At 42.2% G+C, this 22,903-nt stretch overlaps 1 protein-coding gene across 6 annotated transcripts in view; it reads left to right on the forward strand.

The window, feature by feature from the left end:
- Positions 1-22,903, forward strand: part of TRAPPC9 (trafficking protein particle complex subunit 9) — a 523,335-nt gene that overhangs the window by 2,345 nt on the left and 498,087 nt on the right. For all 6 annotated transcript variants that reach the window (XM_087743404.1, XM_087743675.1, XM_087743764.1 and 3 more), the window contains 2 exons: positions 11,310-11,455; positions 18,608-18,736. In XM_087743404.1, the coding sequence (XP_087599530.1) occupies positions 11,310-11,455; positions 18,608-18,736 (275 nt within the window). The remainder of the gene's footprint in view (positions 1-11,309; positions 11,456-18,607; positions 18,737-22,903) is intronic.

The raw sequence follows: 22,903 nt of genomic DNA on the forward strand, positions 1-22,903 counted from the left end.
AAGGACAAAGCAGACTTTGTTATAACAAAGGTCGTGCCCCTATCTTATTGTGTATGTCTGCTGTAATTTAAGATAATGTTTTGATGGTTTGAATTTATGTATATAGGTATATATATTTAATTTATGAAGCTAATCAAACAGTAGGAAGAAGTCACAGGAGAGGTTTGGCAGATTCTGCTATAAAGAGACTTTTTGCTGGAAAGCTTCAAATGGTTTATAGATATACAGTATTAATGAAGAAATTCAACTAACATTGATGAAAAATAATTTTATATTATGTTGAGTAGTATTTGACTAATCCTACTTATTGTGGTTTTTTTTCCCTAAGCCTCTGTCTACTTTTTCATCCTGTGAAATAGTGACCATTTATTTTGGTGACTAAGTTCAGCATCTTTCCCTGTCTTTCATTTTTATTTAATTATTTGATATTCTTGACCAGTCTTGTTTTGCTACCATTCTTCTCACAACTGTTCTCCTTGGTTTTGACTATGTTATAGTTTGGGTTTTGTTGTTTTTTTTTTTTCCCCACATCTTTTCTTCGTAATCATTTGCATGCTCAGCTTTCAGATTGGAGTGTTACATAGTCCTCGTATTGGGGATTAGTAATTCTGGCTTGCTAGCTACAGGTGGGTGCAAAATGTGTTTGACTCCACTGTTTGCAGTCAAATCCAAAGAACAGAAGCAACCATCTTCCTTTTGTCTTGGAAAAGATAGAAGTGTGGAAGCCCTATCAAAATACACAGTATGCACAGGAATAGTATCTTTCGCATCCGTCTTGTACTACTAGGGATGCCAGCAGTGGTTATTGTGTGTAAAAGCTCAGTGGTATCCAGGCTGGGCTGCCCTGAACTGTCCAGGCGGTTTGTGAAGGCTGCTGATCATGTTAATCAGCTCTGCCTGCATAATTAGTCCTAGCCTTAGAATCTCTTTGTAGGAATGTGATATACTGGACGAAAGTATTCTAAGTTTCTAATTAGTTTGAAGCCCACCATTAAATTCTCTCTGGTCGCTCGAAGGGCCAACAGTACCTTTCTCCCCTGCTCCCGGTCCTCTTTGCTGGTGAACAAAGAAAGTTGAACTGGCTCTGACTTGCTTATCCAATGTTATTCCCTACTCGAGCTACTCTTTCAGTGTTGTGGTTAATCCCCACACTATTCAACTTTCATTAGCCGTATAAATTATTATGTTATTGGTTTTTGTACTCTGCATGGGTGGTAAAGTTTAGTAGACTAGATGAGCCCTTTTAGAATCTCAGCTTTAATTACTCAGTTTGGGTGAATTTTAGTTGAATGTAATCACCAAGATTTCCTGTTCCGATTAGCTAAGAAAACGATGTGTTTTGGCCAAGAATCTCAAAATCAGAGTTAATGATGCTATTCAACTGTGTCTTCTAAATAGCATGCTTCCAAATGGTACTTTGGGAGTCAGTTCCTTACATAAGTTACTTGTTTATGAGCAGTGGCTGTGCTGTAGCTAGTGGCTGAATTTTTCCTGTGAAGTTCTGAACTGGTGGGGAGCTCAAATAACAGGTAGTATGTTTGTCCACACATATGCAAGAAGATATTTTATGCTGTTGCACTGAAGAGTTGAAACAGATTTAGTGTGATGCTTGAATTCTTTGCAAAACGGAAGGTGTATGACCCTGGTTCTGTAGACATACGGGTTTATACAGAGTTAATCACTGGTTCAGATATGCACACAACCTTGCTGGGTAGTTTGAATACCAAATAATTTTTCAGTAAGTCTAGATCAATGGATGTATTTTAAATGTTTGCTGCACTGAACTGCTCAAAGAAAAGGTGTTAAATATTCTGATCTTCCCCTTTCAGTTCAATAGTAAGAAAGTTTTTCAGCTTAATTTTGCTGTGGAGTTAGTACTTCTGATTGTCTTAAAACAGGATTTATATATGGATAGCATAAGCAAGCTGAATTAAAAGATCTTTGTATTCAGTTCAGTATTTTGCATGGCTGAGTAAGGAAATACTCTAAACGCCTGGACTTTGTTTTTAATATTTTTGAGTTTTGTACCAGAAGGGAGAAACGCATGTAATCCTGAGTAAACATTAGAAAAGGAGTTGTCCTTGACTGCATTAGAAATACATGGCCATAGTGAACCTGAGCTTCTCTGCACAGGCACCTTTCGTGTAGCATGATGCATCTTTGCTTCTGTATTCTACACAGCAGAAATTCAGGACCGTGAAATGTCATTGAAGTAAGATCAGTTTATTGAACTAACCTACACTTTCAAACCTAAGCCTTTAGATGTGAAATGGTAGTATATCGTGTTTTATTACTTTGGTTGCAATAAAAGGTTTTTATTGTAGCGTGTTCTCTTTTGCAGTGACAGATTCCCTAGTTAAGGGGAAAGCATTGCATTAAGTTGTGAGAGGGACACACAGGGCTATAAAGGACCTTCTTCAACTGAGTCCCGTTTCTGTTTTAGCAAGATGCAATGTTGTATAATTCTGTCCAGGGAGGGGTAAAGGTTGTTTGAATGCACGGAGCGCATATGAGAATATGTGGTAAAGTAACTTTTGCTACTTTGTTGGTTTTGAGTCTGTTGGCATAATAAGTTTAAAGAATGAAATAAAAAAAGGATGATGTTATTGAGATATTGAGGCAAATGAGACAGCTTTTTCTAGAATAGGTGGCAATTCTCAAGGGTTAAATGCAAAGAATGTCCCCTTACTCTTTTTTTGTTTTTTAAGGTACCTTCTGTCTTTTTAAAAAATTTTTTTTTTATATCCTGACCTCCCAGTCATTAAAAAGCACAAATATTCTATATTAAATTGATGGAAGAGAAGGCACGCTCTCTGTGCTTTTAACAGAGAGTATATGTCTTTGTTGCTGTAGCTGTAGATGTCTACTTAGGCTAAATAAGCATATATTTTCCTGTAACTTCTAAAATTGAAGTTAAATTTCAGTGTGTAGCAAGCGTCTCATTATATGTACAGTGCAGTTGTAACCTTGAGCTAATGAACTGGGTTGATGTATTGAGTGAAAATACGTTAAGAAGTTACATGGGACATAGTAATTATGATCACATGATTTGAAGACTAATTAAAAGTACTGAACTTTTTTTGTCTCTTAAGAGACTTTTCTCCAAGCAATTTATTGTAAAATACTAGGGTTAATACTTATGTTATGATCAGGACTAGATACATAGAACTGATCTTCTCTCTCACCCAATTAGGAAGACTAGCATTAATTTGGTTGCATAATAATTGCAATATGATTGTCTTCTTTTAAGATGCAGAGTTTATAAATTAGGGAGATGGATTATTATGCTGCATTTCAAATAAGATAATTCTCGGAAAAAGTGGAGCTGATCTTTGCAAGTTGCTTGTATAATGAGCAGAAGAGACAACATTCCTAGAACTGTTACTGAGATGACAATATACACAAACCCACTATATTTGTGTAGAAGAATTCTTTTTCGGCTGGTAGAAAACTTTATGTGTGAAAAATAGTGGGATTAAGTCCTAAGAAGTTTGGAAGAAAGATTGTCCTGTTAAATAGAAGTTGTAGGACTGGGAGTCTGTCCTTGGTTTAATTCCTAGAGCACTCAGCCAATAGGTGATCTTGGCAAATCTGTTAATTTTTCTTTCTGTTTTTTCATCTGTAAATTAGGTAAAATATTTATGTGGTCACAGGGCTGCTGAGGATAATTGAAAAAGTTTCTGAAATCAGTTGCACTTGATAGTTACTTGTAGAGGCTGGGAGACTGATGGAAAAGAATGGAAATTCATGTTCTCATGATGGTACAAAGGTCCTACAAACTTGAAGCTAGGAAACATACTTGCCAGAAATACCAAAAATCCCATTTGTTTATTTTAAAATTTTATTTCTGTTTTCAGCTGAAACAAATAAACATACTCATGTATGATTATAAATCTACTTAGATAAGCTCATTTTAATATTGTTTACATCAGTTTGTGTCTTAGGTTCTTTCTTTAATACTGGTAAGGCATCCATTTAATGCTATTGAGCGATGAGAAAGTAGGGCTCTATTTATAGACGTGTCTTGCCCTACACGGTATCGTAGATGGGATTTGTTCACTGATTTATCAAAGTTTATAATATCTCAGTATGTGTATGCGGCTGTTAATTTTCTTTCTGTTCTGTCTTTCTAATTTTTGTTTTGTTCCTTCCCTTTTTTTTTTTTCTTCTTCTCTCATACTGCCCTGTGAGTTTGTTGTTGGGTCTAAAAAGGTAGGCTGTGATTGCGTATATTTAAAAATAGTTAGCTTTCTTCCATGTACTGCCTTTCCACTCCGCCTTCATTGCATATTTTAGTGTTGCTTTTTATATTTATTTTTCAGTACACACAAAAATAATTGCTGCCTGGAGCCTTACTACTGTGGTTGACCCCTTTTGGCGCATTTGGCAATTATATTTGGTAGCAATGCTGAATTGTTTTGTAGGACACACATAATTTGCTTAGGCGGCTGCTGGCCTCTGGAATTTGCTTTATTTTTTAAACTCCAAAGCCATGAAGCTGTTGCTGCCTGTGTTTGGTTTCCAAATTCAAAAGTTCTGGCAGTCAATCAAATGCCGTAGCTGTGTCTTTTAAGTCTGGATAATGTTATGATTGGTGGTATCTATAGTTCTGCATGCTAATTGGAATTAGCGGAATTTGATGGAAATTTTTGTTGAAGCATTTTGCATGAATACTTTTGCAAATTTATTTTGCATGTTTCTTGTTTTTAAATTTAGACACTTTGAAATTTTGAGGATCCAGAAATTCCTTCAAACCTGTTGCTGGATGGTTTGTAGCAAAAATAAATTCTGTCTTGAAATATAATATTGTTGTTCTGAATTTTCCATAAAATTATCCTAGGATTCCTAAAAAAGAGCTGGGGATGAAGGGGTAAAGCATGTATCCTATATAGCAAATGAGGTAGAAGTGGACATGGGGTCGAGTAGTGCCTTTTGGTTCCTGGAACAGGTTTATTGTCCTCCAGTTTGAAGTAGTACTAGTGGTCACTGATGGTAATGATTGTGGTTATTATTCTGAAGAGAACATAAAGAGTGTGTTACGTACCAAATTAACGGAACTAACTTTAGAGAATAAGATTTTTAAGCTAGTTTTGTAGTCAACTGTATGTGTACGTGTGTTGAGGAGAGGACCTTCCGAAGAGGAGTTTGGATGACTTATGGAGTATTCCACGTGTGGTCCCGCATTATCTGGCATTGCCTTCCTTGAGGATATTTCTGAGTGCATCACACTCCGGAAGGGGTTTGCGGTGTGTCTTTGGATGAGACTTGGCTGTGTCTTTGAAACTTAATGTCTTAAATGATCTTCTAGAGGCAAAATAAATAGAAACAGCTCTTAGTAGTAGGGTACTGCAAGCAGCTGACCTGGAAAAAGGTTGCCATCTTATGCTAGAAAAAGTAGCGGTTAATTTACGTGGCCTTCCTGTCATCAAATAGATCAGGATTAAGGAGTAGAGAGCCAAAATAATTAAACAGTGTTTTAATAAAAAATAAATTTAAACAAGATATCTATAAGCTTCTCACTTTCAGCTTTGTGGTCGTCTTCAGGTAAAGCTGTGAAGCAAAACTGGCTAGGTATTAAAATGATTAATCATAGTTTTATGCTGATATATATATGCACATATGTGATTTTTTTTCCATTAAATTTGCACTCCAGTATGCATTGAAGAAGCCATCAGTCACTTAGACATGCTTTTAATGACCTGATATTGCAGATACTCAATTTTTTGCGAAACAGGCTTCCCAAATATGAAGTAAATTAAGTTTTGCTGTCTGCGGAGAGTGGGTTTCATTTCAATGAAATCTTTGCCTTTTGTCTTTTTGGACATACTTGCAGTAATTCCAGGGAGGGGGAAGCCTGAGTTCATTGTATTTAATCACGAGCACTAAATTAAGACACAGTTTATACATTTGTACAGTGCAAACTTACTCTATAATTAGTGAGAAAATGTTTTCCAGGCGGATAGTGAAGGCTTGCAGGGACTGTAGGAGATAGATCCGTTCTTGGCACTGCATTTAAGAGCCTAAAAGTAGGTGGACTGAATTCAGTCTTTGAACAATTAATAGTAAATTTCTTCATCACCAGGAATAAGTTATCTGTTTGTTTATAAATAAGGAGAGTTTCTAAAAGAGAAGTGTTTTGTATGAACAATGTTTATTGATGTCTAAGTGAATAATTGCATTCAAACTCTGCATATATTGCCATATGCATAAATCTGCAGCAGAATTAGGTATCGGTTAGGAAGAGCTGTTGCTGAGGCAGTACGATGGAAACAATTCCGGTATTAGGTTCTGATTTAGGAGTCTGGTACCATCTCTTTTCCTTTTGCTGTACGACTCATGTTTATGAACTTAATCGTATGCAATCTGGAAAAACATTTAAAAACTAGAGTTTTGAGAGAATAAGAAATGTAGTTTGTCCATAAACATAGAGATTACTTGAAGGTGTAGAGAGAGGAAATTTGACGTGTTAGCATCTTTGAAAGGAATTATAGCTGTGTAAGGGAACAACGATTCTCCAATTCCACTATTTATTCTGTGTTTAAAAAAAAAAAAAAAAGAAAAAGGTTAAAAGCAACATAACACTTAAAATCTTTAATTTCATTCTGGAATGCAGAGATTAGTAAAACCTGACTTGTAAACAATTTACACTCTCCTATACAATACTGATTCAAGATTACAAAGTAACTTTTTGATGGAGGTATTTCTCTATAACCCAAAGCTCAGACTGAAGTCTTGGTAGGATTTGGTGCCCTTCTGTAGTTTGTGCAGAGCAGCTTTAGTTTTCACTTTGAATTTTCTTGCCTTTTTTTCTTAGAAATCTGTAAAGTACATACTTGTTGAAAAATAAAAGGTAAGAAATATTGCAATTTCTTGACATATCTGAAAGAACAACAGTCATCTTGTATTTAGCTTCATTTAATGTCGCCATCTTCACATCAATTGTGACTATGATGCGATAGATCAGAAAACTGGAAACATTTATACAGGAGTTATTTGTAACTTTTTAGATGGAGAGGAGCAATAGGAGACATGCTTCGTGTCTCCTTTTATAATTTCCAGTTTTTCTTTTGAACAATGACACTGGTTCTGATTTCTATTTAATTTTTATAAGGACATTGTATGTACTTCCATATATCTTCTCTTTTTAAATATCTGTCCTCCATCCATATAAATCAGTTACTTTCTCTTCATCTTCTTGATGAACTATTCTTTTTCTGAACTAACCACAAGGAATAAGACATTATTTGGTGGCTGAACGCAGTGGTTATCCTTTGGACTTGATGCTTCTTTTTGGTGTAAAAAACCCAACCCAAACCAAGAATCTCAAAAGCAAACAAACCAGTAACATGTAATTGGTTTTATTATTACCGTTTCTCCTAGCCTTTCTGCCTTAAAATCTAAAGGAAGTAAATTAATATACTTATTCCTACCCTTATACTTCATATGTTCTGTGCCCCTTTTACTTTTTTTTCCCCACATTACAGACTTGATGACAGCCTGTTCAGATGTGTTATGAGAGATTATTTCAGTCGCACTTTAATTGATCTCTAGGGTTCTCTGGGAAGTTCTTTGCTGGAAAAAACCCACCACCCCAAACCCCATTTCATTCCATAATTGCGGCATTTCCTCTGAGATTCAAGTCTTGCTCTAGGGTATGAGAGTTCAGCATCTGGAGAATGGATGTTTTCGTGTTTTTTTTTTTTTTTTTAAGTTGTTAGGTTCAAATATGCTAGGTAATTTTTTAAAAGATATTCTGTTGGACTTAGTTTAATTGAAAAAGTATCATTACATCTACTAAAAGCTAAAAATGTAAACTATGACAGTCAATCCGAGATGGTTCTTGTATTTTTGGAAACCCCTTTTAACCAGATTCTTTGGAGATACTTCATGTATACAATAAAGAATGACATCTACAGCAATTTTTTTAATTAACATTCATTCTCAGGTAACATTTATTTTAGTTTAAACCATCCAAAGAAAAAAGATTTTTTTTTTTCTTTGGCGTGAAGTTTGGACAATGAAATTTTGTGCCTTTGTTAGAACAAAAGGATATACTATTGGAGTAATGTAGATAAGTGAATAAAATATCGAAGTTGACATTTATTTTTTCTCTAAGAAAACAATTTTATAAGGTGGACCAAGGACATTCTTGCTAGGGAATACTTTTGCAGGAGGGAGAACAGGAGAATTGCTGATGGACTCAGGAGAGCTGCATTGCTCTGAACTGTGACTTAAATCATGAGGTGCTTTCAAAGTCTAGTGTGTCTTACTTTGCATCTGTTACATTCTTTAGCTGCAACTTACTTACTAAAAAAAAATTAAATAGTAAGGTTAGTGCCTTTATTGCGTGGATTTGCGCTGAAGTTGCCTTTTCAGTTGTACCAAAGTGTCTGTTCAGTGAAGTCCTACTGAAAATAGTAGCCTTGGCTATTAATTTTGTTTGGGAAAGGAAAGAACTTCACCATTTATTTTAATTTGTAAAAAAAGGAGTAGCAAGAGAAACCCTGTCAGTTCTTGCCTGCAGCGATAGTGGTCTTTCACTAATCATCCCTTTAAAAGAAAAACACCTGTTTCAGGGCCGTGACATTTCTAAAAAGATAGTATTTCTTCACAAACGTAAGCAACTCTTTACAAACCACGGGAAGCCAACGCCGGCAGCAGCAGTAGGAGCAACGGTTGCTGCGTGCTGAGAGGATCGCGAAGCTGTCCAGCAGCGTGAGGCCTCCAGGGAATGCGACGGGCTCGTTAGGCTCTGCTTTGAGGTTGGCAGAAGCACGGTGGTAGAGACCAGGCAAGGGCTGCGCTCCGCAGCGGCCAGGAACCAGCTACCTCAGCAGGCAAGCCCGGGGTGAGTGGAGGCAGGCACCCGGACGGAGCTTGCTGTCAGGGCAGCTGCAGAGACTGCACCCCTGCCTGCTGGGGTCACTCGGGCAGCGGGTGCAGGAGCTGCAGGAGGAGGTTCGCAGGCTAGGCTGTATTAGGGAGGATGAACAAGAAACAGAGGGTTATTTGAGACTTGGCAAGCAGTACGAGGGCCCTGTGGCACTGACCTACAGAGACTACGGGGCAAAGAGCTGCAACAGCAAACTGACAGCACCTTGGAGCAGGAGGCACCATGGTCTCTTATGACCCAGAGGAACAGGCTGTCACTTCACTCCCCTTCCTCTTATGTGCCAACCAGCCACAGATAAGAAGCCTTGGCAGCGGACAAAACCCATGAGCAAAATTCACGGGGAGAAGCTGCACGAGCAGCACAGAGTAAAAGCTGCAAAAGGACACGGCGAGGGCTGGTAGTGGGTGAGGGGCACCCGCTGGTCTGGTATACAGTCAAGGGAGGTTTGCTGCTTGCCAGGAGCCAGGATCTGGGATGGCACAGAGAGACAGCTGCCACAGCTGGTTAAAAGCGCAGACTGCCGTCCCCTCCTTCTTTTCCATGTGGGCACCAGTGACACAGGAAAGCAAAACCTGGGCAAGATCAAGCAGGAGTTCAGGGCCCTGGGGGCACAAGTAAAGGCTACGGGTGCCCCAGTGATCTTCTCCTTTGTCTTTTCAGTCAGAGATCGGGGTGCAGGCAGCAGTCGATGCATCGTGCAGGTCAATACCTGGCTTCATGCCTGGTGTTGTCACCAGGGTTTTGGTTTCAGTGGTCAGGGGTAGATTTGTGATGAATGCAGCCTACTGAGGAGAGGTAGGATCCACCTCTCAAGAAGAGGCAGGAGAATCTTTGCTAGCAGATTGGCTGACTTCATGAATTGTGCTTTAAACTAATGAACTTGGGGTGGTAGTGTCCACAACTGTGATACATGCATATTCATAAGCAACGGGGTAGATGAGTGCACCTACAACAGTAATTAAGAATGCTCTCCAACCCTCTCCAAAGGCAAGAATCCTAAGTTCAGCCACCTCGAGTGCATGCCTACCAATGCAAGTAATCTGGGCAACAAAAAGGAGGAACTGTAGCTCCATGCCCAGTCTGAGAGTTATGGTGTCATAGGAACCACAGAAGCATGGTGGGAGTACTCACATGACTGGAAGATCACAGTGGATGGCTACAAGCTCTTTCAGAAAGATAGGAAGGGGAGGAGAGGGGATGGAGTTGCACTTCATGTGAAAGAGAAATTTGAATGTGTGGAACTGAGATATGGAGACCATGAAAGTTCTATCGAATGCCTTTGGATCAAGATTAGAGGGATCATCACCAAGGTGCATCTTTTGTCAGATATCTGTTACCAACCTCCCAATCAGGATGACAAGGCTGACGAAACCTTACTTTGGCTGCTTACGGAAGTCTCAGGCCAACAGAATCTGCTTCTCATGGGTGACTTCAATTACATGGACATTTGTTGGGAAGGCAACACAGCGGTGCACAAGTTGTCCATCACTTTCCTGGAATACATTGAGGACTGCTTCCTGCTATAGGTGCTGGACCGGCCGACTAGGAGCAGTGCAGTGCTAGGTTTACTGCTTGCAAACCAAGAAGACCTGCTTGATAACGTAACTACCAATGGCAGCCTTGGATACAGCGACAACAACATTGTGGCATTTAAGATCCTGCTGAGCACTCTGAAAACCAGTAGAAGGACAAAGACCCTGGATTTTAGAAGAGCCAACTTCAGAGCCCAGATACAAGGGATTCCATGGGAAGCATCTGTAGATGGCAAAGGAGCTTGTAAGTCCTGGGAGTTAATCAAGAACAGCCTCCTGGAAGCACAAGAACAATCCATTCCCTACCGAGGGAGAAGAAGGCGGCAGAACAAGAGAGCACCCTGGCTTAACAATGAGCTTTTGAGTGTACTTAAAAGCAAAAAAAGAAGCATACCAGCTATGGAAAAGCAGCCAAATACCCATTGAGGACTACAAGAACCTTGCTTTTGGTGGTTTTCAAGATGCAACTGGACAGGGTGCTAGATAATCTCATCTGGTCTCCCTTTCCCATGAAAGGTTGGACCAGATGATCTTTCGAGGTCCCTGCCAACCTGAGCAATTCTATGATTCTGTTTTATTTCATTTGTGACAAGGCTATTAAGGTGCTCTGAAGTGCAGTCTTTCAACTTTGTGACTATCTGCGTAAATGCCATGTAGCCAAAATACATGATGCATTGCTTTTTTTCAATATATCTTCAAATTGTTGGTTCTTTTTCTTTTGCATATTATGCTGGTTAGAATTCATACTGGATGTTTGCTCAGAGAAAGAGAGTAAATTAATGTTAATATTCTGTTAAGGAAGACAGAAAATTGGCTTTAGGTGTTTATTACCTCAAATGAGCATTTCCTGTAAATAACTGTACGTTGTACTTTTTATTTTGCAGACACTATAAGAAGCGTTGTCAAGGCCGGATGCGGAAACACGTTGGTGACCTGTGTTTACAAGCTGGCATGTTACAAGATTCCTTGGTGCATTATCACATGGCAGTGGAACTTCTGCGGTCTGTGAATGACTTTCTGTGGCTTGGAGGTAGGATTAAGTGGTGATAGTGAATCAAATAATTAGTTGCTAAAACCAAGAAAATCAAACTATCTTCTATAACTTTCCTTCTGCGTTGTGAAATGTAGGAATGATTTTGGTGACCAAAATCTGAATACCAGCTGTGACTAAGAATTAAGCCAAAATAAAAATTAATTAATAAGACATGAGAAAGAAACATGTTTAAGAAAACCTGCAACATAAAATGTGTTACTGTAGTAAAGCATGTACTTAAAAAAAAATCTGCATCTGACTTTTTAATGATTCTTTGGAAAGTGTTTGGTTTTTTTTCAGTGGATTGTACAGATGTTTTAAAAATTTTTCCTGTGGGTATCTACTATGGACTGTTAGGAAAAGATTTTTGCCTTTACATCTACCAAAGCCACAAGTGTTTAACTTCCACTGGCATAACTTCATTCCTTTCACATTAGGACCTAGGCTTCACTTTTCCTGCCTCTTCCTTCATCCTTTCTTTTTCTTTTTTTCATTCCTGCTTTTCTCTATTTATTGGATAGACAAGTGATCTTTGAGCACAATTTCTGCTTCTCAATTTCATACCCTTTCAGGACAGTCGCTGTCTCCAGTTCTGCTTTTAGCTTTCTCATTCTACTTGGAAATCCATTTAGCTTCCTAATGGCTCTGTAGGTTATATGTTATGAAAACCATAACACCTTCTGACCTTCCACTTCTTTCGTTCTACTCTTCCAAAAGATTAAATGGCTCAGGATTCTTTAAGCAGGAAAGGAGAACTTTTCTCTTTGTGCAGAGCATGACAATATTTTAAGGCCCATCTGTTGGACTACCAAATTATACTTCTAGACTCATAGAATAATTTGGATTGGAAAGGACCTCTGGAGGTCCCCAAGTGTGATCTCCTGCTCATATCACATCCAGTTAGGTCAAGTTGCTCAGGGACCTGTCCAGTTGAGTTTTAGGTATATTTAAGAACGGAAGTTCTACAGTCACTGAGCAACCTGTTCTAACATTTTGCTGCTTGTAGTTTGAAAAAACATAAATTGTTCCTACATTAAAGCAGAATTTCCTGTGTCAATTTGCATTGACCCTTATCCAGTAACGGCACCTCTGAGAAGCATCTGACTCCATCTCTTCTGTACCTTCCCACTGGGTGTTTAGAGACAGCAATAAGATCTCCCCTTAGCCTCTTGTTCTTTAAGGCTGAACAAACCCAGTTCTCTCTGCTTCTCGTATGTCACGGGCTCCAGCCCCCTGACCATTTTGATGGCCTTCCACTGGACTTGCTTTGGGATGTTAATGTCTTTCTAGTACTGGGGAGCCCAAAGCTGGATGCATTGCTCCAAATGTGGTCTCTCAGATGCAGAATAGATGGGAAAAATAATTCCCTTCACTTGCTGGCTACACTGTGGCTGTTACAGCCCAGTATGCAGTTGGCCACCTTTGTTGCAAGGGCCTACTACTAACTGCTGTCAACTTGTTGTCCACCAGGACCTCCAGTTCTTTTTCTGCAAAACTGCTTTCCAGACAGTCAGCGTCCGAGCTGCACTGCTGCATAGGCTTATCCCGTCTGAGATGCATGAGCCTTTCTTGAACTGCATGAGGCTCCTGTCAGCCCATATCTCCAGATTGTCAAGTTCTCTCTGCATTGAAGGCCTGCCCTACTGTTCCCCCCCCCAGTTTGGTATCACCCAGGAATTTTCTGGGAGTGCTCTATGCAATCATCCAGGCTGTTAATGAAGATATCAGAGTATTGTCCCCAGTATTCATCCCTGAGGGACACCATTACTAATGGGCAACCATTTCGACTTTGTACTGCCTGTCGTAGAATCGTAGAATGGCGTGGGTTGGAAGAAACCTTAAAGATCATCTGCTTCCAACCCCCCTGCCATGGACAGGGACACCTTCCACTAGACCAGGTTGCTCAAAGCCCCATCCAGCCTGGCCTTGAACACTTCCCGGGAGGGGGCATCCACAACTTCTTTGGGCAACCTGTTCCTGTGCCTCACCACCCTCACAGTGAAGAATTTCTTCCTTATATCTAATCTAAATCTGCCCTCTTTCAGTTTAGAGCCGTTCCCCCTTGTCCTGTCACTACAGGCCATTGCAAAAAGTCCCTTTCCAGCTTTCTTGTGGGCCCCCTTCAGGTACTGGAAGGCTGCTATAAGGTCTCCCTGGAGCCTTCTCTTCTCCAGGTTAAACAACCCCAACTCTCTCAGCCTTGTCTTCATAGGAGAGGTGCTCCAGCCCTTGGATCATCTTCGTGGCCCTCCTCTGGACTCACTCCAACAGGTCCATCTCCTTCTTATGTTGGGGGCCCCACAGCCGGATGCAGGGCTCCAGGTGGGGTCTCACGAGAGCGGAGTAGAGGGGCAGAATCACCTCCCTCGCCCTGCTGGCCACGCTGCTTTTGATGCAGCCCAGGATGTCGTTGGCTTTCTGGGCTGCAAGTGCACATTGCTGGGTCATGTTGAGCTTCTCATCACTCAACATGCCCAAGTCCTTCTCCTCAGGGCTGCTCTCAATCCATTCTCTGCCCAGCCTGTATTTGTGCTTGGGATTGCCCCAACCCATGTGCAGGACCTTGCGCTTGGCCTTGCTGAACTTCATGAGGTTTGCATGGGCCCACCTCTCCAGCCTGCCAGGGTCCCTCTGGATGGCATCCCTTCCCTCCAGCCTGTCGACCACACCGCACAGCTTGGTGTCGTTGGCAGACTTGCTGAGGGTGCACTCAATTCCACTGTCCATGTCGCCGACAAAGATATTAAACAGCACTGATCCCAATACCAGCCCCTGAGGAATGCCACTCATCACTGACCTTCATTTGGACATTGAGCCATTGACCACAACTCTTCGAATGTGACCATCCAGCCAATTCCTTATCCATCGAATGGTTCATCTGTCAAATCCATGTCTCTCCAATTTAGAGACAAGGATGTCATGCGGGACAGTGTCAAATGCTTTGCACAAGTCCAGGTAGATGACGTCAGTCGTTTTTCCCTTATCCACCAATGCTATTACCCCACTGTAGATGGTCACCAAATTTGTCAGGCACAATTTGCCCTTAGTGAAGCCATGTTGGCTGTCACCAATCACCTCTGTTTTCCATGTGCCTTAGCATAGTTTCCAGGAGGATCTGCCCCATGATCTTGCTGGGCACAGAGGTGAGACTGGCTGGCCTGTAGTTCCCCAGGTCTTCCGTTTTTTTTCCTTTTTAAAAATGGGGTTATGTTTCCCCTTTTCCAGTCACTGGAAACTTTACCAGTCTGCCACAAGTTCTCAAATATCATAGAATCATAGAATGGTTTGGGTTGGAAGGGACCTTAAAGATCATCTGGTTCCAACCCTGGATAGTGGCTTAGCAACTTCATCTGCCAGTTTCCTCAGGACCCACGGATGCATCTCATCAGGTCCCACAGACCTGTGCACTTTCAGGTTCCTTAGATGGTCTCGAACGTGATCTTCTCTAACAGTGGGCAGTTCTTCATTCTCCCAGTCCCTGCCTTTGCCTTCTGCGACTTGGGCAGTGTGGCTAGAGCACTTGCCAGTACAGGCAGGCAAAAAAGTCGTTGACTACCTCAGCCTTCGTATCCCAGGTAACCAGGTCTCCCTGGTTACCTTCTGGAGAGGGCCCACATTTTCCCTAGTCTTCCTTTTATCACTGATGTACCCATAGAAGCTTTTCTTGTTGCCCTTGACGTCCCTGGCCAGATGTAATTCTGTCAGGGCTCTAGCTTTTCTAACCTGATCCCTGGCTGCTTGGACAATTTCTCTGTATTCCTCCCAGGCTACCTGTCCTTGCTTCCACCCTCTGTAGGCTTCCTTTTTGTGTTTGAGTCTGTCCAGGAGCTCCTTGTTCATCCATGCAGGCCTCCTGGCGTTTTTGCCTGACTTCCTCTTTGTTGGGATGCATCGCTCCTGAGCTTGGAGGAGGTGATCGTTGAATATTAACCAGCTTTCTTGTGCCCCTCTTCCCTCCAGGGCTTTATCCCATGGTATTCTACCAAGCAGATCCCTGCAGAGGCCAAAGTCTGCTCTCCTGAAGTCCAGGGTAGTGAGCTTGCTGTGCGCCCTCCTCGGTGCTCTAAGGGTCTTGAACTCCACCATTTCATAGTCACTGCAGCCGAGGCTGCCCTTGAGCTTCACGTTCCCCACCAGCCCCTCCTTGTTGGTGAGAATAAGGTCCAGCATAGCACCTCTCCTTGCTGCCTCTTCTGTCACTTGGAGAAGGAAGTTATCATCAATGCATTCTAGGAACCTCCTGGATTCCTTATGCCCTGGTGTGTTGTCTCTCTAACTGATACCAGGGTTGTTGAAGTCCCCCATGAGGACCAGGGCTTGTGAATGCGAGGCTGCTCCTATCTGTCTATAGAGGGCCTCATCTGCTCTGTCTTCCTGGTTGGGTGGCCTGTAGCAGACCCCCACTATAATGCCACCTGTCCTTGCCCTGCCTTTAATCCTGACCCATAAGCTCTCAGTTGGCTCCTCATTCATCCCCAGGCGGAGCTCCATGCCCTCCAGCTGGTCATTGACATAGAGGGTGACACTCCCTCCTCATCTCCCCTGCCTGTCTTTCCTAAAGGGCCTGCATCCTTCCATTCCAACCTTCCAGTCGTAGGAGCCATCCCACCATATCTCTGTGACGCCAATAAGACCATAGCCCTGCAGGCATATGCACATCTCTAACTCTAAACAAGAGTTTATTCCCCGTGCTACTACGTGCATTTGCGTAGAGGCATTTAAGCTGGGCCCCCGATGAAGCTGACTCACTGGCTGGAGTGGCTGGAATTCCTTTGTGCTGCTCTTCATGTGGTCTCCTGCTGACCTGTGATCCTTCTCCAGGCTCTGGGCATCTATTGCTGGCACTGGCATTGAACTGGTAGGAGGGGGATAGATTGAGGTTCTCCTCCCCTGGCAACTTTAGCTTATAGCCCTCTTCACCAGCTTGGCAAGCCTGTGACCGAAGATGCTCTTCAGCTGCTCTGACAGATGGACCCCATCAGCCCTCACCAGACCAGGTTTCTCAAAGTGACTCCCATGGCCTAAGCAGCTGAACCTCTGGCTGTGGCACCAGTTCTGTAACCATTTGTTGATTCGACTGGCCCTTTTAAACCCTTCCCTTTGACCGGGAGGATTGATGAGAAAGCTGCCTGTACTCCAGAGTCCCTTACTGCTGCTCCCAGGGCTCTGTAATCCTTCTTGATGCTCCTCAGACCGCTCTTGGCTGTATCACTGGTGCCCGCATGAAACAGCAGCAGCGGATAATCGTCAGTGGACTGTATGAGGCTTGGTAGTCTCTCTGTGACATCCCTGATATGAGCCCTTGGTGAGCAGCACACCTCTCGAGAGTGCATCAGGTCAGCAAATGGCTGCCTCCGTACCTCTCAGAAGAGAGTCGCCTACTACTACCATCCGTCGCCTTTTGTTAGTTGTGCTGGTTGTCGTACAGGGAGCAGATTGGGCTGCCTTACTCAGCTCCAGCGTCTCTCCTGGTGTGGTGGGTTTTTCCTCTTTAGTCTGCAGAGTGGTGAAGCGGTTCTGCAAGGGCACCTCAGGCTTCAGGGGAAGTCTCTTCCTCCTGCTGGTTCTTGCTGTTGCAGCCATCCATTCTTCTGCATTATTGGCCCCCCTCCCTTCTGTGTGTGCCAGTGGGGGAGTTTTTGGCTGTTTGGCTGTGGGCCCACTGCAGACGGTGCTTGGAACCAGCTATCTAACTCCTTCTCAGCCTCCCTGATGTTACGCAGTCTTCTCACCACCTCCTATGGCTCAGCTACCTGCTGTAGGAGGTCCTCCACCTGGGCACACCTTTTGCAGGCAGCTCTGCTGCCTGTCCCTGCCCCAGGAGTAAGGTCTAGGTGCTTCCTGCAGTCTGAGGTCTGCACTGCAGCCTCTCCCTTCAGCAGCTCCACCTGGGTGGGGGCATTGGCCACTGCTGGGGTAGGTGACGCAACCCCCCCAGCTGGAGCTGCAGCCTTTGCTCTCAGACGAGTGCCCACCATTCTGCCTTGAGGGTCAGGTAGGATGAATGCCCTTGACCTGTGCCGATGGTCACAGAATGGTGCCTGGTGGTTGGGTTATGTGTACTTGAAGTCTTCCACCTGTTTGCAGGGCTCCTGGTCGCTCAGGCTCCCTGGGGCTGCCTCTTGTGGGAGTGGGGGGTGGCCACTGTTGCTCCTGTCCACACCTTGTCAGCCATTCTTGTGAGAGCTGACGGGTCCCTATGCTCCTTTGGGTTTTTCCTGGTTCAGGAAACCCACCTGGACATCACGATCCCTGGCTCTACTATGGAACGCACCTGCACCGGAGTTGATTGCCTCTGTGAGTGACTGTTGGTGGCAGTTACACCACGTTTAAATCTGCTGCCATTAGTCCTGGCCCCGCAAGGATCACAATCCTTTGAGCCTGGCTGCCCAGCCTATTTCCCACCTACTTGATAGGCCAGCTGTCCAAATCTTATCTCATCAGTGTGGCTATAAGCAAGCTATGAGAGACCATGTCTAAAGGTCTTGTGAAAGTCAAAATATAAAACATCCGCTGCTGGTCCTTTGTCCACAGAGCTAATCGTCTCGTCATAGGAGGCAGTGAGGTTGCCAAGGACTGATTTATCCTCAGTAAATCAATCTGTGCTGTTCCCAGTCACCTTCTTGTCCTTCATGTGCTTGGAAATGGCTTATAGAAGGACTTCTTTATAGCCTTTCCAGGGAGCTGATGTTGATCTGCTTGTAGACCCCTGGTACTTCCTTCTTGAAGAAGGGTATGATGTTTCTCTTTGTCCAGTCATTAAAAACCTCCCCCCGTCGGCATGATCTGTTGGAGGTAATAAGAGAGTGGTCTCACATTGGTCAGCTTTCTTGGCATCCGTGGATGCACCTTACCTGCTTTTGTGGATTTGCATCCAATTGGATTAAGTGCTTTGTACATCCGTCTTCCTCTGCTGTGGCTAGTGCGTACTCCTCCAGACTCTGCTAGTAGTCTGGGGGACCTGGGAGGTCTGAGGGTAAACCTTATCGGTGAAAACAGATAAAAAGGCCATTGAGTATCTCAGGCTTTTCCATGACTTTTGTTGCTAGGTGTCCAATTTGAGACATACTTTGTGTAAATAGACTTTATTACATGAGACTTCACTTCTTGCAAGTATCTCTACTTATCTGTTGGCTTTTCTCTTTACAGCTGCTCTTGAGGGGCTATGCTCAGCATCAGTCATCTATCATTATCCCGGTGGTACTGGAGGTAAAGTTGGATCTCGCAGGGCACAAGGAGGGTCTTTTTCTGCTGAGGCGGGCAACAGGCACAGACCAGGTAAGGACGGGATTTCGTTTTTATTCTATTTGCCGCCACGGAACATCTGAAAACTTCCTCCCTGCTTCCTAACTGTAAAATTATACCGGTGACAGGATAAACTGGAGGGGTGGGTGGGAGAGCTGTATTTCTTTTTAAGATTTTAAAGATTTTTTACATGAATGACTTTTCTGTTCTTTGGTATTAATGTTGATGTGTGCTTTGCATAGAGTTGCAAAGCTTTCGATCTCTTAATCTGATTGTTAATAGTGTCTGTGTTAGTTTGAATTTTGCTGGAGATGCAGGCAGTTTTCATAAAGTACCTACGATGTGGCAGAGCTGTACATATTAAGAAGAATAAGTTAGGTGTGTTTATTAGAGATGTTTTGCTATTCTAAAGTCAACATTTAATAAATAGATTTGGTTAACTAAATACCAATAAACCAACATAATTTCTAAGATTTAGTATACATTTTCTAAACTCTCAGATTACATAACTAATATGATGATTGTATTAATACTGGTATGATAGACAATCTTTGAGAAATGGCCTGCTTAAACTATTTTAGGAATTATTAGGAGAGTAACAGAGAGAAAAAAGTAGAAAATATCATTAAGTCTATGGTTTGTCTGCATCTGGAATATTGCATGCCATTTCGGTTTCCAAGCTCAAAAGGGTGTTCATGTTCCCTATCTCCCATTTTTCTACTGGAAGGAGGTTGCAGATTGGTGACAAAGATGGTCTTGGTGTGGTTTCTGTACAAAGTATAACTGAATAGCCTAGAACTCTAAAGTTCTGCAAAAGAGATGGCTGAGGAGAAATATGAGAGAGCTCTATAATATTGTGAACGTCGTGGAAGAGGATGGTTAAGGATCAGAGGTTCAGTGCTTCTTCCGATAGAAGAACTAGAGGACATCAAATACAGCTAGCAGATGGAAAAGCAAATGAAAGGAATTATCCTTTATCTGACTTTATAGGTATGATGTGGGACTCTTTGTTAGGAGTTACTGGATCTGGTAGTGCGATAGAGAGGAAGCTGCCGCAACTCGTGTCACCAGGTCCAGGCAGTCGTGAGGCTGGGTGTGCGTTCCCAAGAGGCGCGCGCACACACACACACACTATATATGCACACAGCTCACCGCACAGACCAACACAGACAAAACCAGCACTTATAAACACAGACAGCACTAACAGCCTGATCCTGCTGCCTTCTCTGGCTGATGAGGATGAAAGCCTGTTACATCCATACTGGATCCATCCAGTAGCTGGTTTTAGTCTCTCAGTCTACCCAGTAGCCGGCTGCTGGATTGCCAGGTCTGGCCAGTTACTGGCACCTGGAACTGCAAGCCTCTTGGATCCAGAGCCACATTCCAGTTGTTGGTACTTAGACCTACACACACAGATGCACTCCCGTTATCCCTCTATTTTTCCATGCTTATTCCTCCCTAAACTGCCTTGATCCCTCCTTTTCCTTGCCTTTAGTTCGTCCCCTACACATTCCGTAAGAAATCTTGTACGATCCCAAGATGTTCTTTCCCTACATCCTATAATGTGTCCCATATCCCTGGAGGCATTAACCCCCCGCCAGTCTGTCTGTAAGGTGATCCAGAGAGTGGCTCACGTTAACTCATCTCGATGGGTTTCAGCCCCAGACAGCTGTGTTGGCTCTGATCAGGTTATCGGGCTTCAGCTGACTGGCACTGTTCCTCTGTGCTCCTTTGTGTTTGTGGAGAGGAGCCTTTAATCACGTAACCTAACAGCAGCTACACAGTATTAAGGCTCCTGAAAGTTTCTGAGGCTTCCAGGAGAGGCTGGCTAGGGTAGTGAAAGAAAAATGTATTGATTATTAGAAGCTAGACAGGCCTGTGGTCTAACCCAGCACAGCTATTTCTATGTATATACGTAGGTTCTAACACAGTACTGAAACAAACAGGAGCTGGGTTTAAGTGCTCTTGCGTGCGGTGTGATCAAAATTAATTCCGTAATCTAAAAAAACCAACTGCCCATCTTTATTCATCTAGAAGTCACAATCTAGTAAACACTTGCTTTGTAATAACTTTATTACAAACTGTGTATGTTGACACCAGATAATTTTCATAGTAAAATTACCTTATTTCGTGAGAGAATACTAATTTTTTGTATAATCTCTAGTCATTAAAATCTGTGCACTTGGTCCCATGACCTGTGAGTGCATTTTATGTTGACTGTTATGGTATAATTTCACACAGTTATTAACCTTTGTCCACTTTTCAACGGTAGGTGGTGCAATCTGTTTGTAATGGGTTGCTAAAGAAGGTAACAAATAAGTCACAGCTATCAGAATAATTGACTAAAATATATTTTGGGTATATTATTGCTGCTTCTCTATATAAGTTGTCTTCCAGTTCCAAGTCCTGTTTGCAAACTTGTTAGTGTGGTCATATTTTAAAAATGTTTTAGTTTCATGTGACGAGAATTTTCAAAGGACTTTTGTGTGAAGAAAAACTGATTGCAGGGTTTTTGTCATCCCTTCCAGATGAAAATGTTACTTCATGGTCTATTGGATATTGTTCCCTAACTCTAGTTATGATCTCTTAATGTTTTGAGATCTGAACTGCTGAACTCTGTCTAGCCAAACAGCTATTGTTGTAATGTCTTTTTCCTACAAGGTTTTCTGAAAGTTTCTTTTCAATGCCTTTTTTTTTGACTCTGCAGTGCCTTTCATTTAAAATCTTTCCAAACTGCACCTTTGTTTATAATCTACTTTGTTACAATTAATTTTGTGAGGATAGTATTTAATCTGGGGAACAAATTCCAGTGTATCTTTCTGTAGGACAAGGCCAGAAACAAAAAGGGTTTCCAAATTCTGCGCAAATCAAGAAACGCCATACTTGGAACTGGCATTCAATTCGTGCCTACCTTTGAGGCTTACAGATGTGAGAGTTACCTTTATTGCTTCCTGATGTGCCTGGAATTGCACCTCTTCTTGTGCCTGTACTTCAGCCTTGACAGGACGGGGTTTCTTGGTGCTGCCTTCGTGTCCAGACCCAGTCAAGAGAAACATCTTTCTCTTGACTCTCCTGTGGTTTTCACCATTTGGCATTTTGAGGCTATAGCACAGGACCTGGCTGCTCAAAAACTGTGGTGTCTGCTTTATATAGAAACAACGTTGGAAGGAAAAGCATTAATATTGTCTCTCTTGTGAAAAGGGAACTTTTGACGTTTTAAAGAAATGTGACTTCTCGCATTCCTGAAACCTTTTGTTTGTCGGGGGAGAGCTTTAGGCTGCGTCCCCTTGAATGGCTGGATTCATCTCTGCAGCCTCCTAAAAGAAGATTTTGAGTTGCTTAGTTCCTGTTGGCCAGGAACCTGGCCATGGTCTGTTGGCTACGTGATTTGTACGTTGAATAAGCTGAGTTTAGATTGCTTTATGTTTAGCTTACTAGCTGCTTTGGGTTTCTCTATTGTGTTTTCTTTGTTTGAAGTGCCAAGCTCTTAATTTTGTCGCCTGACCTTTCTCTTTCCCCAAGCAGAATTAGGACACCTGAGTGGAGTGTTGGGGTATCTTTCTGATCTTGCTCTAAATCTCTGCTTCACTAGCCTGGAGTCTGAGCAAATCAACTGAAGGGAGGTCCTTTCTTCTTATAAAGCAATTGGTTTTGACTGCTTAACCCTTGATCTTAACAATTTTATTGCCACGTTTAATCAAAGTTTAGGGCAACAAGGTGTTATATATCTGATAATCCAACTTTGCAATGCTCTTGGCAACTATTTTATGTGAATAGTCTGGCTCGTTGGGTTGGCGTGACTCAGTTATTCAGAAAATTTGATGGAGTGAAATTAATGGCAATCGAAAGGGGTACAATTACTTGAAAATGTTATTCTAGAGTATTGTGTAAATCTCCTGCAAGGAGATTTAAGCACTGTAGGACCTGATATTAAAATACAGTAAAAGTGGATTGTGACGGAAACTTGCCAACTAAAACAAGAATAAAGAAAAAGGAGAAAAAGGATATGGCTTTAAATGATACACTGAAAATTCTTCAATTCTTCTTGATGTGTCTTACAATTTGTTGCAAGTTTACAGGATTTTTACATTTGTTTTTTAACAAAATGAGACTTAACATACGGTGACTACTTGAATTATAATTGGTATTCCTTCAAAATAGCAATGATGATCCTAATAAATCTTATAATATTGTTCAAGC

The sequence above is a fragment of the Nipponia nippon genome, unplaced genomic scaffold (assembly GCF_047370975.1).
Source record: "Nipponia nippon isolate SJK-2023a ecotype South Korea unplaced genomic scaffold, ASM4737097v1 scaffold_1, whole genome shotgun sequence".
Classification (NCBI taxonomy): domain Eukaryota; kingdom Metazoa; phylum Chordata; class Aves; order Pelecaniformes; family Threskiornithidae; genus Nipponia; species Nipponia nippon.